General features: G+C 38.5%; 2 protein-coding genes across 5 annotated transcripts in view; one reads left to right on the forward strand and one right to left on the reverse strand.

Annotated features, from left to right (window-relative positions):
* LOC119187686 (pancreatic triacylglycerol lipase) overlaps positions 1-8,749 on the reverse strand; it is a 28,361-nt gene extending 19,612 nt beyond the window's left edge. The window contains exon 1 of the mRNA XM_075878481.1: positions 8,667-8,749. The gene's annotated coding sequence lies outside the window, so the exon portion shown is untranslated. The remainder of the gene's footprint in view (positions 1-8,666) is intronic.
* Positions 1-14,953, forward strand: part of LOC119187673 (RUN and FYVE domain-containing protein 2) — a 99,588-nt gene that overhangs the window by 268 nt on the left and 84,367 nt on the right. The window contains exons 1-3 of one of the 4 annotated variants that reach the window (XM_075878478.1): positions 799-1,819; positions 6,156-6,298; positions 11,879-12,049. In XM_075878478.1, the coding sequence (XP_075734593.1) occupies positions 1,746-1,819; positions 6,156-6,298; positions 11,879-12,049 (388 nt within the window). In that variant the 5' untranslated portion in view covers positions 799-1,745. Of the gene's footprint in view, positions 1-798; positions 1,820-6,155; positions 6,299-6,352; positions 8,542-11,878; positions 12,050-14,953 lie in introns of those variants that run through there. The other 3 variants (XM_037435753.2, XM_075878480.1, XM_075878479.1) reach the window with 3 other exon arrangements.

Genomic DNA, 14,953 nt, shown 5'->3' on the forward strand with positions numbered 1-14,953 from the left:
TGTTTTCTGTTCGGAAACAGGAATTTTATTGCACTTACCTCGTGTTAAGATTACGTGTATACACAATGAATCGCGGCTAATACAGCTTCAAGTATTTGCCACGGCTCTGACTAGGTGTAAATTTGGTGGGTGTTTTCTCTCAAGTGCTGACCATGCGAAGTATGATACGCATCATCGCTTTTGTCATTTGTTTATTCTTGTCATTCTAGATGTGCTTAGTGATCTGGTTCACTGCCACTGCAGCACGAAATGATGTTTGAACATTGAGATAGCGTATGATCTGCTGTCATGCTGTGTACGAAGCACATTTGTTTACATAGCGAATGGTGCTGGAGTTGTTGCTTTCACTCATATTTCAAATACTCGTTCGCTTATATGAGAGAAAGTTCGAAGTATATTTACATTATTATTCAATGCTGCTGTCGATCGCAGTGCTTTATCATATGCGGTAGGCTTCAAAGTAATCGAAGCCTGTGAGAGAGGGCACCATATGCAACTGCCTGTGCTTGCTTCTTTCTGCTGTAAATGAACTTATGACGCAAGCTGTGCTTGTAATCACTTGTTCGGAAAGTTGCCCCTTCTTTTGAAACCCGTTTTCCAAAATTTCACGCTTATATATATATATATATATATATATATATATATATATATATATATATATATATATATATATATATATATATATATATATATATATATATATATATATATATATATATATAGCATGTTGTGATCACCTGCGTTTGCATCGTTTCTTTTGACTGTACTTATCGTGTGTTCACTGACTTGTTTGAGGCTACATGTTACTGAATTTAGATAATTCAGCGAAACAATTTCGTTGGGTTACAATGTTTTGCCGCTATATATGTCGTATTTTGTGTCACGAAAGGCTTGTAATGGTGGCGTGATGTCACGGACCGGTGTTCTTGTGTGTTTGTGTTTAGTGTTCTTATGACACGCGTGTGAACCTATGAAAAAACCAAGTTTGCGCAAGCGTCTCGTGTGACCTAACGTTTATCAATGGCGATGACTCATACCTGATCTTGCCAGCAATCTGCTCGTTAACTGTGTCATATTTCAGATATTGATGTGCAAATGCTTGATTGGTTGTCACAAGTGATTTCCGTGTTAGGAAAAGTGTTGATGCACTGTCTTACGTCGTTCAAGTGCGGCATGCACCTGTTTGCTGTACAGATGCCATTAGCGCTGTCATGATTTAATCTCCTCTCGTAGGAGTGTGCTGTTGAAGCTGTTTTATTTTTCCTCGTTAATCACTGTAAATTCTCGGGTATTTTAGCGCTGGTAGTAATGTTGTGATCTTGTTTGCGTTGGGATCGTTGTTTATCAGACGGACGTTGCCCCGTTGTCGATATGGCACATGTAGTGCGCGTGGCTTAACTAGAGGCAGCCATGTTCGCTATTGTTTTGTTTACAGCTGTGAGCAATCTGTTGGTAGTGAATGACTGCAAAAGCGAGACGCGTGCGGTGTGGCGGTGCTCGTAATCGCGCTTCACCGACATGATGGTCGCTCAGCTGTTTGGCGCGCAGACTCGCGGCGCCTACGTAGCGGCGCGACCCGATCGATGTCTTCTCCCGTTTCCTCCCTTCACTCCCGTTTTAGACTGTCTGCTTTTTCGTCGTCGGAGGTTTCCGTGCTGTGTCAGAAAGGAGGGGCCATGTTGGTAGTTCTGAGAGCGGCCGCTCACCCGTACGCTCCGTGAACGAGGGCTGCGATCGTAGCGTATATGCCGACTTCGCGAAGCGCCGCTGATACTCGCAGCCCACTCGGCGAAGACCATCCCGAGAGCGCCGAGCTATCGTATCCTTGCTTCCTGCACGGTTGTTGGAAATTCAAAATGGCAGGTAGGAAAGTCGATAGTAGCCCGCAGTTGCTGCTTTGCTCCAGCGTTGTGTCACATTACCCGGCATTATTAATTCCCCTTATCAGTATCGATTGTTGTTTTCGCCACAAGCAGTTCCTTGATTCACGAACGTTAATTATGTCACGACCGTCGTTGTCCGATGTGATCGGTCGGCACGCATGTGCCTAGTCGTGTAAGCTTGTTAGCTTAGGGTGTCTCCCAACAACGAACTCCTCGTCGGCCCCCCCTTTTTTTTTTCGTTTTCTAAAAATAAAATTTTCTTTTTATGACCCTTTTCTATGTCTATATTCTCTGTTGCATGTGTATGTTTTCGAATGGTAGAACTTGATTATTTGTTAAGCGTCCACTGTCATTTGTAATGATTGTTAAAGAAGCAAAGATTGAAAAAAAAAATCTTGGATTTGTATAATGAAAAAACAAACAAACAAAAACAGGCAGTTTCAGTTCAGTTGGCCAGTCACTCGCATTAACATTGAATATCCTTAAACTTGAATAGGCTTGTTGTCAGTAGTAAGCATGACATCCATGTTGAACTCTTTTAAATATGTTTGTGCATGCTTCTCAGCTCCTGCCGATTCATAAGTCATTTGCATGAGGTCATAGCATTGTGCCTATGTAAATGCTAAATCTGCCTGCTAAAAATGACTCATCTACAAGCGGTTATAATATGCAAATTTTAATAAATATGACATATGTGTATGTATCACATCCTTTTCAAAAAGTAATCCCTTGACTAAAATGTCTAAGGCTAGGCATATTGATATGTGATCTCCGGGTAGAAAACAAAAACAAGAATGCAGGTTAAAGTACCTTAATTATTTGCCAGGTGGCTCAAGAGAGACTTGTATGTTTGATGTTAGTGCTACCAAGCCTCAGTCATTTACACCTCAAAAGTGCAGCTGTCATCTCTTGAATTTTTCGAACAAGTTCCACAAAGTTTAACAAAGTCTTAGCACCATGGGATAGTCAATTTATACTGAATTTTGTGTTATTCTGCACCAACCAAGGAAATTTGTTTATTTATTCACATTCCTTCTGCCATTGCTTCTTTGTAATAGTTACCAGTCAAAGGTTCTGTCATGTAATCAAGCTGTATGAAATAGCAGCTACATTTAAAATATTTTTAATATGTTTTCCTCCTAATCAATTTGGTTACACATACAGCCATGACTAAAGGTCTCGAGACCGTAGATGTTAAAAAAAAAGTAATATTTAGTTAAATATAAACAAATAATATACCTAGGCACGAGCCAGAACTGATGTCGTGAAGCCAATGTCTGCACTTATTTGGCATATGCAATGCTGTGACAGAGTGCAAATTTTTTTGCTGATGAGGTAGGCATATTTCTCTAGACAGTGTAGTCATCACTACACAAAATGGTTAGCTTAAGTGACTGGATTCCCATCAGTGATTGCTTGTGCTAATCTTTTTGTATGGCCACTATATGTGTTGATGGCTATATACTATATATCTGCTGTTTATAAATTTATTACATACTATACATTATTTTTTCTATATTAAATTTATTTTGAATGATATACTATTCAGTGGTGCAATATGAAAGTTTATTCAACACTCTTGGAACAGAATATCTTGATGCAGTGGGTGTGGTGTGTAATACTTCTCAAGCCCAAAAGTCATTTTTAGACATGAACAAGTTCTTGTAAAGGGGGTCATGTGAAATCTTAAATTAATTTTTGAGCACTTTTTCCATGTTAATTTGTGTATCTGTGTTGTTAAGGTACGGTGCCACTCTATCAAATGTTCTTCTTTTTCTTCTGAAAAGTGAATTTTTATTTTTGACATTCTAAGAATGCACAGATATTCAGAATTGTGGGACAGAAATGATTACATCTATATGCAGATCTGTTCAAAACTTACAATATTTTTCATAACTGCCCTCAAACTTATGACGACTTGTTGAGAAATTCAATTCGTTTTTTTTCCTTGAAATTCAATTTCAGTTGCTTGTTGTTGTGCAAAAGCTAGTGACTTTGAGCAAATCATTATTTTTCAATGAAAATTTTCATGCTTCTTACTTTAACATCAATCTGTACAATGAAAGAAATGTTGATGTTATTTGAAATAGAATGCAGCCTCTTGAAGTGACACGATTTTTAGTATTTGTGCTCTGCTATACTTAATAATGCTTACAGCATAAAGATCATAGTTAGTTGTAGAGCTGAAATAAGCAGCTTTAGTGCTGCCAAGCCATTATTATTTTGTGTGGTTAGATTGGCAGTTTATGACTCTTGGTGTTATGGACATATTTTGGATAATTTTGGTAATTATATGATAACTAATTTTAGTTTCTTTTGCTCAAGAAACTTAAAAAGTCTTTTTAAGCTGTACTTCTTAAGGAAAATACAAAGCAATCAATTTTGGGTCAAGATGTAAGAATTCAAAAAAGATGGCACTGTAGATGGCAAAAGATCATTATGTTAAGAGTAACACCTGATACTGTAAATATTTGGAATCAGTAGTTAATTTTTGTGCAAGTTAACTTCAGTTTTCACAAGCTTTGTCCATAATATTTCGCTCAGTTGGGCTCATGTACCACATATTTTACTTCACGATTTTGCTTTGTCATTTATGAAAACATTAAATAAAAAAGTATGTCAAGCTATATCAGTAGTTATGCTTCAACAGAATCTTTCCTCTGCAATTGCCTATTCTCCTTCCTGTATTCTTTTTACTTTCCCAGTAAAGTCTCTATGACGGTCATGTGCTGGTTCACATGCTTCGCATTGCTAAATCTACATCCTCATAGAACTGTTTTTTGCTTGTCATCGAGAAAGCGATAAGCAAGGTGATGCAATCCTTACATTGTTGTTTACTGCATGCTTATATGCATTCCACCAATCAGACTGGATAATACTGGCATGTTTATTTAGGCCAAATACTGACAGAAAACCTACTCATGAAAAGGAACGTCAGCGAAAAGTAAGGGTTGACTGGAGTGCATATAGCACACAATCCCAAACCTTGACAGGCACTGTACCAGTGTCCTTAAATTAAAAATATTACAGCCATTGCATATTATCTTTACTTACAAACGAGGCAGAAACCTTGAGAATAACAAATAAACTATGAAGCTTAGAACCACACAGTACGTAATACAATGGAAAGTGATAAATGTAAGATCATAAGATAGGAAGACTGCAGAATGGATCAAAGTATAAACAGGAGTAGCTCATGGTCTAGTGTGTCGCTGAGAAACAAAAAATGGAGCTAGGCAGGCCGTGCAATATGCAGGACTGATAACTTGTGATTATTTAAAGCCATGGAACGGGTACCTATAGATGGGAAATTCAGAAGTGGAAGGCAGTAAGTTTGGTGGGGTGATCAAATTAGAGACAGAAGTGATCATATTAGAGAAATTCATTTCCAAAATAGAATTGGCTTGAAAAATACAGGATGAATTGATGATCATAGAAAGAGCCATTTGTGCTACAGTTGATATAAAAATAGGCTGATAATGTTTGTGATGCTATAATAGTGAAAAATGTTACTGTAATCAATATAAGAGACATGGTAACTTGAAAAAGATACAGAAAAAAAGACAAATAGTAATGCAACTTTGACAATTTGGCAAGAGCTCAGCATGACATTGTAGATGTTGGTGACATCTGCTTGGTCATCACTGTTAATTGGTGGAGGTGTACTAAATTGTATTCTGAAGGAGTCGCTTTTCAACTTCTCAGAACTGCTACAACATAATGACTCATATGCTTTAATATACAGTGAAATTTATGACATCGTAGTTGTGTACTAGTGCTGGGGTCCTGGTTCAAAAATATAGAAAAAAAATTGTCTTTCCTGAATCTGTTATCATGAAATAGTTAAGATTTAATTTTTAAAGACTACTTTGTCAATTGAACATTATTTAGTGTTTCTCTTTGTGCTGTAATATACTTAGTGAGTAGAGATGCAGTCAAGCTAGTTCGTGCAGTGCTGTTTATAGGCAATGCTGTCATGTCCCATTATAAGTGTAGAAGCATGCAAAAGCACTTTCAAGGTATTATTGATCTTCTCAAAAGAGCCATTGTGAATGAACTGAATGTAAATCTTTTGGGGCAATAATTTTAGCTTATCAGATCATTCTGGCTTGTAGAACACTTGGTGGTATTAAGTATTGTATTATTGTATGGTCAGACCTAGCAAACGGAAATTAGAAGGAATATTAGTCACCTCGTATTCAATCTCTTTCTGCCACACCCCATCTGTTTCATTTGGCACGGGCAGTTAAGATCCTTGACATGCCTCCTCAGCCGGCCAATGGCCAAGGACACCATTTACCTCTGCAACTTTCGAGTCTCTGTTGACGGGGAGTGGCTGTGCCTCAAGGAGCTTGCTGATGTCCAGTTTGACACCCAGAAACCCCTTGCAGTGACTACGCCTTATGCTCTTGAGGGTGTGTGCGTCATTGGGACTCTGTCTTTGCGCTCTAGCATGCACTCTTTTGCAGCACTGAAGAAATGTAGTTGCTGTTTAGTGTATCATTCTGAATGGTTGTTAGTGTTCCATCTTTATTTTCAGCTTGAAGTTCAGTCAGCCTTCTTGCCATTATTGTGTGTTAGATGATACTGTATTATGACTGTGGGATTTCAGGTGAAAGCAGTACGTTAGTACCTTGTGTTGTGTGTTGCAATGTTTATGTGTGCAGGTTTGACAGTATTCTTTTTATATCTTTTTTTTAACTGTCTTTCTGATGTCTTTATATTACTTGCCTGTGGATATTCAGAATTTCAACCCAACTCATTTTATATGGATTGACTGTATTATTATGAAAAAAATTGCTTCATGCATTCGTAATGACGGACATGACATAAAGATTGCTTTTCTCTGCTATTCATAAATACTCATGCTATGGGCTCACTTGAATATAGGCGTCTGTATGTTTGCATACATACAAGCTTTCTTGCTTGTATATTATGCAGATGTAATCCTTGTCATGTTAAAGTGCTAAGGGCAAAGGTAAAACTTCTATGGAATTTATGTTTTTTTAAGAATACGGAATTTGGGTTGGGTGGGTCATTACAAAAGTAAAAAGCAATATTATATTCTTAACAAAACTTGAAATTCAGCAAGATGGTGCACAGCTGTTTGGAAGCTTTTGAGTGCAAAAAAAGGCATTCACAAGAACATTGGTACCTATCCTGTCTCTTTTCTTCTTGCGAATGTCTTGTATTACAGTAAAAATTGCTCTATAATATTGTATTCATGTGTAACACTGTTATTGCCCCCAACTACGAGTCCACATAACATAATGGTGAAAAAGCTTGTGTCAAGTGTTTGCTGCTCATGTTCTCATACATAATGTCTTAATTAAAGTAGCACAATGGTTATTTAAAAACTGATCTGATCATACAAATTCATAAATTTTTATGTTTTCTAAATTCAATTGGCATTTAAAAGATGTTTAAAATTTCCTGTCAGTACTTATACATGTTAAGCCAATGTAATTTAGTATTTAGCATGGTTCTGAGAGAAATTTGTGAACATGGATTTTTTTTTTGCCTCGCCACATCAGATGAGGTGTTTGTCACACTTCTGCATGCTTTTTTTCTTCGTCCAGTGCTGCTATTTTGAGAGTATTGTGTGATAAGTCACTTTCTGATTATTAGCTAATTGTGTTGTATTAGGCCTTGCCTTCAGAGTGCAATTTTTTTATCGTTTGATGGTGCCTTCATGAGCTTTTTATAATAGTAATGTGAAAAAACATTTGAACACTAGTGATTCCGTTCTACCATCTCATTTACAGCAGAGCTGTTATGCTAGAGGTTTGCTGTGTGTTGTAGATAGAAAATTCTTATCATCATCATGAACTGGCACACACTCTCTAAGCCTTATTCTTCATCTTAGCTTCATCTTCTTGATCTTTGTCCTTATCTGCTTCACTCGCGGAACACGTGGACTGTTTTGTTCAACACAGGATGCACTTACTCTGGGCTGTGAGAGAATAAGTGAAGAGAGAGAGAGAAGGAAAGAAAGAAAGAAAGAAAGAAAGAAAGAGAAGGAAAAAAAAAGAAAGGAATTGTTGGCAAAATATTTTTTTCGCAAGGCGAGATTAAAACCTATATACGCATGATCCGAAAGCGAGCTATGTAACTTCTAGGATATCCAGGAAAGCTAGCAGGCTTGTATAATATAGTACAGAGTAAGAAAGAGAAATAGATAGAAAGGAAAGAAAAAAGAGAAAATGATATATATACTCAAAAAGAAGTAGACATAAGAGAGAAATAAGCACACGGACACACAAAAAAAAGATAGAAAACAAGAGCAAGCATAGCCGTGTGTCGTAGAGCATAGCAATGGGTGCAGGGGTGTGCAACAGCTGTGCCACTTGCGCCAACTTGATACAAATCCCCATTTCTGCACCAAAACCATGAAATTTGCTAAAATTATGCCACGCAGCACCAAAATGCTCGACCAGTCTCTAAATTTTCTCAATTGCACTAATTTCAGCAAGACGTAAAGGCCAAGTTGGTCATCTGCAGTTTTGCGTCATCAATCAATGCAAGCGCGCAGACCCTAACCCTAAACCACAATGTCATATATTCCCAATAGGTCAAGGCACTCGACAGACACGATCGACCAGCTAAAGTAACAAAGCCGCGTGCCCATTGGTCCGCTAACAGCAGCGGATACCTATCGGTGAGATGATGCAACTTCTAGACAAATATCCATTGTCGTAGCCACCAACTCTTCGTGGTAAATATGAACTTCCTAGTCATCTAGCGTGGCTATGACATGTGGCACCTAGAGCTGGAAGCACATACCGTGTTTTTCACGCGCGAACAGAGTCGACGTGCTGCAAATGACGGCGTTGACGCCGACCACGTTGGTTGCCATAGCAAAGGCACACAAAACATTTTTTTTTTCTGTCTTTATATTAGTTGCGCAGTTTGGGCGATAAATAACCGGTGTTGTTGCTGGATCAAAGGACGCGTGCCGTTACTTTATCTGGTAGAACGCATCTTGCAAGTGAGCTGAGAAGTTGTGGCCTAAATCTAACCCCATCGTGAAAAAAAAGAAAAAATGTGTCAAGGAGAAGGAGGGGGTGTGGGCGTAGCGGTGTTCATAAATTTCTTTGCCTTGCTCTACCCCATGCAAAACGCTGGTTAAGCCACCTTTGCCGCACTCCACCAGGGCCCTGCAAAAAGCGCATTATGATTTAGAAGGGGCTCTTATCACTAGTCACAGAACACAGCTGATTTTGTTCAATTACTCATGTGTGTATACACTACGTGACTACATGGAATGTGGAATTTATCATTGTTTGCTCAAGGGGGTGGTTCAAAATATTACTTTTATTGATATAGCGTGGCATATGTCTATTCTGTACGATTCATGTGATGTTGAATGGTTTGTACATATCTTTTTTTCTGAATGCTAGCCTTTTCTTTTAGACTGCTCCAAATTCGGTCTTTCGTGATAAAAAATGGCCCTTTTTTTCCCTGAATCTGCTCCAAACTTGCATTCTAGAGCTTCAAAAACTAAATTTTGCTGCTCCTAAAATTGCTCTAAATTCTATTTTGGCTGTTTTTTTTGTGGGTGGGAAATTCTATTTTGTGGGTGGGAAAGAGAGAGAGGTGAGCGGGTAAAAGTTTAGCCAAGTCTGGACCAGCTAAGTGCCCCCAGATCTGTCGTGACTCAGCCTTGCACAATTGAGTGCAAGCTGCCCCTTTTTTTTCTATGTCATGAGATGATGAGTGAAAAATGGTTCTTAACTCTTTCGTTACCACACCTACCCAAATCGATCACCGGTGACTGACGCTTGTGGATCATCGATTTTGGCATGTTCAATTTGTTTCTCATGCACCCAGCACTTTCTAATCACTTTCTAAGTACAGCCATGCAACTTTCAGAATCAATTTGAATTTGCCCGTTTCGGCAACATAGTGATTTTCAACAGACCTTTGCGCGAACCAATGGGCGTGTATTATTGGAAAAGTGCACTAGGCTTGCGAACTTGACAGAAGTGCATGCCCGTCATGATTATGGTACAGTAACATCGATGTTTTGTAATGAAAAGAACCGTTGCAAGACAAATATCGAATTAAAGTGTCAGCCTCCCAATCTAACTATGTTGAGCAGTAATGATAGCCAAAATTTTATGCCATAGATTCAATAGAAAGCTGTTCCTAGGAGTCAGGAAAAAATTTTTCTACAAAAAATATTTGTAAAGGTCTGCAACGTGTTTAAAGTGTTGAGGTGGCCTTCTATGACAGTTTCCAGCAGCTTTCGGTTTCCTTCCATCATTATATCATACACAGGGTCGCATCTAGTGTCACTAGTCGATCCTATGATGTCATCGTCACGTGCACATGTGCACATCAGTGCTAAAAACATGCTCTGCTCGAAACTGTCTTTCAACCCCACTTGTATTGAGTGACGACGAGCTTAGCATTCAAGGATAGCAGCACCTCAGCTTCAAGTTTTATGGCGACGATCTTTTGCATCAGTCTGATACATCCACAGCCGTTCATAGGTTTGTTTTGTTTACATCCTCAAGTTGTTGCCTCTACCGCAAGTGTGTACAGCTTCTGACCTTTGTACACAATCTTATAGCTAGTCTGGTTATGTGCATGGTCCACACTTCGCTGGGGCGCAGTGTGCTTTCGCTGTCTGCAGAGGGTCTCTTAACAACAAAAAGGCCCCCGGAGCACATCTTGGCCCTGACTACGGAGCAGTGCAAAATGTTTTAGAACTGCTCGCGATATTGTCCTTTTTTTAATACAATACGTGCAAAGATGCAAAGAAATATGCTTGGTTGCATATATTGGATTGCTAACCTATGTGGTGTAAGGTGGCTCATGGAAAGAGGTGACGCTAGATAGAATAGCGAAGTTCATTTGACATCTCTTTTATAGAGGGATTATTCATATCACGGGTATCCCTCTACTTCTATTGGTACATCAAGAGACTCTTATCACAACACAACAAACATTTACTGAGAAAAAGTGTACAAGTACACTTGTGTCTCACGAAAAACCATGCAATGCTTCACCGCATGGCAAGAGCAACAAAGCAGCACCTCGGTTCTGATTTTCTTTGTCTATGTGAAGAGAAACATTCATGTACAACATTTATTATTTTTTATACTGATCCTGGGTCATTTATCTACAAAATGTATATTCTGAATTTTCTTTGTTTTTAATATTTTTGTATATATCGTGTTTTTTTATTGCACTATTTACCAGCTTGTCACCAAAAATTCTACACTTTTCACTTTTTTTATTCATTCTAGAATATTTTTGTTGCTCTACAACATACATTTCTTGAAAAGAGCAGTCCGTTGTGCAAAGTTTGGAACGCTGCAATGAGTGCTGGAGTACTTTTCCAACTGGCAAAAACGATCTTTCCGAGACATATGAAAAACTATTTTCGTGTGGTAACGAAAGAGTTAAACTCGGGTTTATTTTTTACCATCGTTTTACATTTACAACAAACGGGTACTTATTTTTGTCTACACGCACATTGGCAGTGCTTTGTTTATTTGGAAATTAGAAATATCTGATCTTATGGCAGCTTAACGAAAATTTGGAATTTTCACCTAGGTTGATTATGGCAACATTTAGCCTAGCCACAGGAGCTGTGATGTATTGGGCGTTGTCTGGTGCTGCTCTTAGTGATTTATGTTTAGTGTACTAATGGGCTGGTCATTATTAGTGTAGTAGAAAGAGTAAGTTGGGGAATACTTTTGTTGGAGAACATGGCACAAAGCTATTTTTGTCAGCAGAAGATATGCATCAACTTCAGTACAGTTATTTAATATTGGAGAACATTTTTGTCAGCAACCTTTGTCTTTTATAAGGTTTTTCCTTTTTACAGAAGCAAACAACTAGTTTAAATCTGACACGCTTTTTTGTTTTCCAGGTTTCGACTTTTTGTCAGTGGTGGCGCTCAGTGCATGACATTATATTCAAAAGCACCATCTTGGTTGTTTCCTTTTGTATTTTGCTCTTGCTGATCCCTGCTTGAACTCCAGATCGAGATCCTGTGGCTATAGAGCGTTCCAACCTGCTCAACTTGACCAAGCTGGTTGTGAAAGAGCTCATAGAATCATCACTGAAGTTTGGGCGTATGCTCGACTCCGACCATCCTCCATTGCAGCATTTTTTTATCTTGCTTGAACATGTCCTTCGACATGGCTTGAAACGTAAGTGATTCTTTCTTTCTTTTTTTTAGGAATGCTAGGATGAGCTACCGAAAAGTTTTATATTAATTATTACAAATTATAGTGGCGCCAACTTCATTCATGAAGCCACTTTTCTTTCTGCGCATCATGTATATAAATGGAGACACCAAGACATACACCGGGCACCACATTGCATGAACACTATCTAAATTGCAGTGGTGCATCCAACTATTTAGCTGCTACTAACTTGATTCACTCTACATCAGCTGTGCATTAGTTATATTGCAGCATTCATCAACAGCTTTGAACTACTTTTGCATCCGGCATGCTGGAGCAGTTATGGTGCTCGGCTGCTGACCTGAAGGTCGTGGGCTTGATATCAACCCCACTGTGGCCGTCACATTTTGATGGAGGTGAAATACTAGCAGCCCGTGTACTGTCAGTGCACGTTAAAGAACACAAGGTAGTCGAAATTTCCAGAGCCCTCCTCAATGGCATCTCTTACTTACATAGTGGTTTAGGGACGTAAAGCATCAAATATTATTTTTATTTTAAACTATGTACTTCTCTAATATCAAATAGCATAAGTGCTTAAAATATGTATGTATTTGGTGTGTTGCATTTTATTGTCAAGTTTTTTTTGTGCACAGAACATTCAAAATGGTGGTGACAAAATTTAACAAAATTTACAAAACGAGGTAAATGTGGTGTACCTTAGATTAATGCAAGCTATGTACAAGTTTTTGTATTTTTTAAAATAGCTTTTCTTGAAGCTTTGTTTAGCACCATTGTTAATGCAAGTTTTTTTATTCTTCTTCACTCATGCTGAGCTGTGCTTTTAACTATAAATATACTGAATGCCATAGAACTGTTACATGAAAAGACAGATGGTGACAGAGCAGACAAGTTTCAGAATAGGGCAGTGTATGAGAGATTGCATAGTAAATATTGGAGAGCGGATAGGAAGTTGCAAAGATTGCGAAGGATACTTGGGCAGGTTGATTCATACTTAAGAAAGATAAACCAGCTTAAGAAACATAATGGTGCAAAGGAACCTTATTTTTTGTGCTGTTTTCTTTAATACCAAGGCCTTTGTATTTTTGCTTCATCTATTGTACCAAGGCTTCTGACTTCGTTTATCATGCCATGTTTCCCGTACATTTCAGAAAAATGGGTGTTCCTGAACACCTCATAATTCTGTTAAGAAACCTGTACATCAGATAAGAAGCACTTGTTACGATGAATGCTGGGAACAGAGCTTGGCTTAAAGTTTGAAAAGGAGTCAGGCAGGGTTGTACTGTTCTACTATAAACAGCTCATGTATTCAGGAACGGCAATTCAGAAAAACAGGATTATAAGAGGAAGAATCAAAGTAACAGACGTAAACAACTTGTTATAAGCAAACAGCACTTCATTAATTGCAAGAAGCATAAAAGACTTAGAGAAGGGAAAAGAAAAAAGTCAGAAGGCTGGTCTTTTTTTTTTTTTAACATGAAAAAAGGCTGGAGTAGGGCCAACAGGTCTCTTAAGTATTAAGAATTGAAATGAATAATCACTATACTCACTTGACCATGAGTACGCAAGTGGCGTGCCAACGTGAGTACCGGGCTATGACTTGTTTGCATACTCTTTGTCAAAACTATTGTGTAGTGAAACCGTTTTTGAGAAGAGTAAGCGCACAGTTCGAATGAAGATTTCTTTTTTTTTTCCTCTTCTGCAAGCCCCCCTGCTATAATGCCTCTGGTTAATGTGGGATAATCCTTGAATAAAGAAGAAATAAATAACTGTATTTACCATTGACAGTGTGCGTCACAGTTGGCTTGAATGCTTCATGAATGAAAGACCTTATTTTGGCTCAGCATTTTTATTGCAGAAACAGGGTACCAATAGTTGTTACGTCGCATCAAAGCGGGATAAGTGCACTCTCTTTGTTCCCATGGTGGAGTGCAAAAACCATGTGTTCCTACTCTCAATGTGGTGCTGGAACAGTAACTGACGTCAGTTTCAGTGCTGTGAACATACAGAAGGCAGAAGCGAGAGTGTTTGGCTGGTTGATTTTTACTTGAGTAGAAGCGGTGGAAAAAAAGGCGTAAGAAAGGGCAGCATCATTGTCCACCCCTTTCTCGCATTGTGTTTCTTCGCACTATTTCTACTAAAGTTAATCAAACTACATCTGTGACCAAGTGGTTAAGTGTCCACCTCCAGTTGCAGGAGCCACTGTGTTTTGATTCCCAGCAGCACCGGGCACCTCCTTGCTTTCTTAATAGGGAGAGTATACTCACAACACTGCCTTACTGCTTGGCATTGTGGGCACTCGTATCTTGAGAAGGTGGCCTTTCTTTACCACTCTCTTTTTTCACTCCACTTTCCCTTCCCCCAATGATGCTGAGCCATGCTCCCTTATGAGCTGAAGGAATAAGCGTATTTCTTATCATCACACTACTGCTACTCAGGATAATCAAGGTGATTAAAATTGCAAGGCAGACTTATTTTACATCATATTTGGATAACAACAGCAACACTAAAAACAGGACGCAAGAAGGTAACAGAGAGAGCATAGTAACAGAGTGAATAAAACACTGCCAGATAGATTCCTGCCTCTACATTGGTAGAAATGCAAATGTAACCCACTCTTTCAAAACACCATCATGTTAGGTAGTAGGGGTTGTTAAGTAGCATGTTTCGTGGTAGAAGCTGAATAGATAGATAGAGCTGATAATACACGTGTCAGCGATTCTTCTATTGGACTGTCAAGAAAGGGGTTGCAATACCTGTGCATGAGTGGAAGCGGAAAAAAAAAAAAGTTGAGCTATGTGTGTAGTTTTTTTTTTTTGCCTTCTTGTGTCCTGTTTATTTTTACTACTGTTATCTGCATAATTAAGGCTTTGCATTGTTTGGCTCAACAAGTAAAACACATAACGAAGC

The sequence above is a fragment of the Rhipicephalus microplus genome, chromosome X (assembly GCF_043290135.1).
Source record: "Rhipicephalus microplus isolate Deutch F79 chromosome X, USDA_Rmic, whole genome shotgun sequence".
NCBI classification, from domain to species: Eukaryota; Metazoa; Arthropoda; class Arachnida; order Ixodida; family Ixodidae; genus Rhipicephalus; species Rhipicephalus microplus.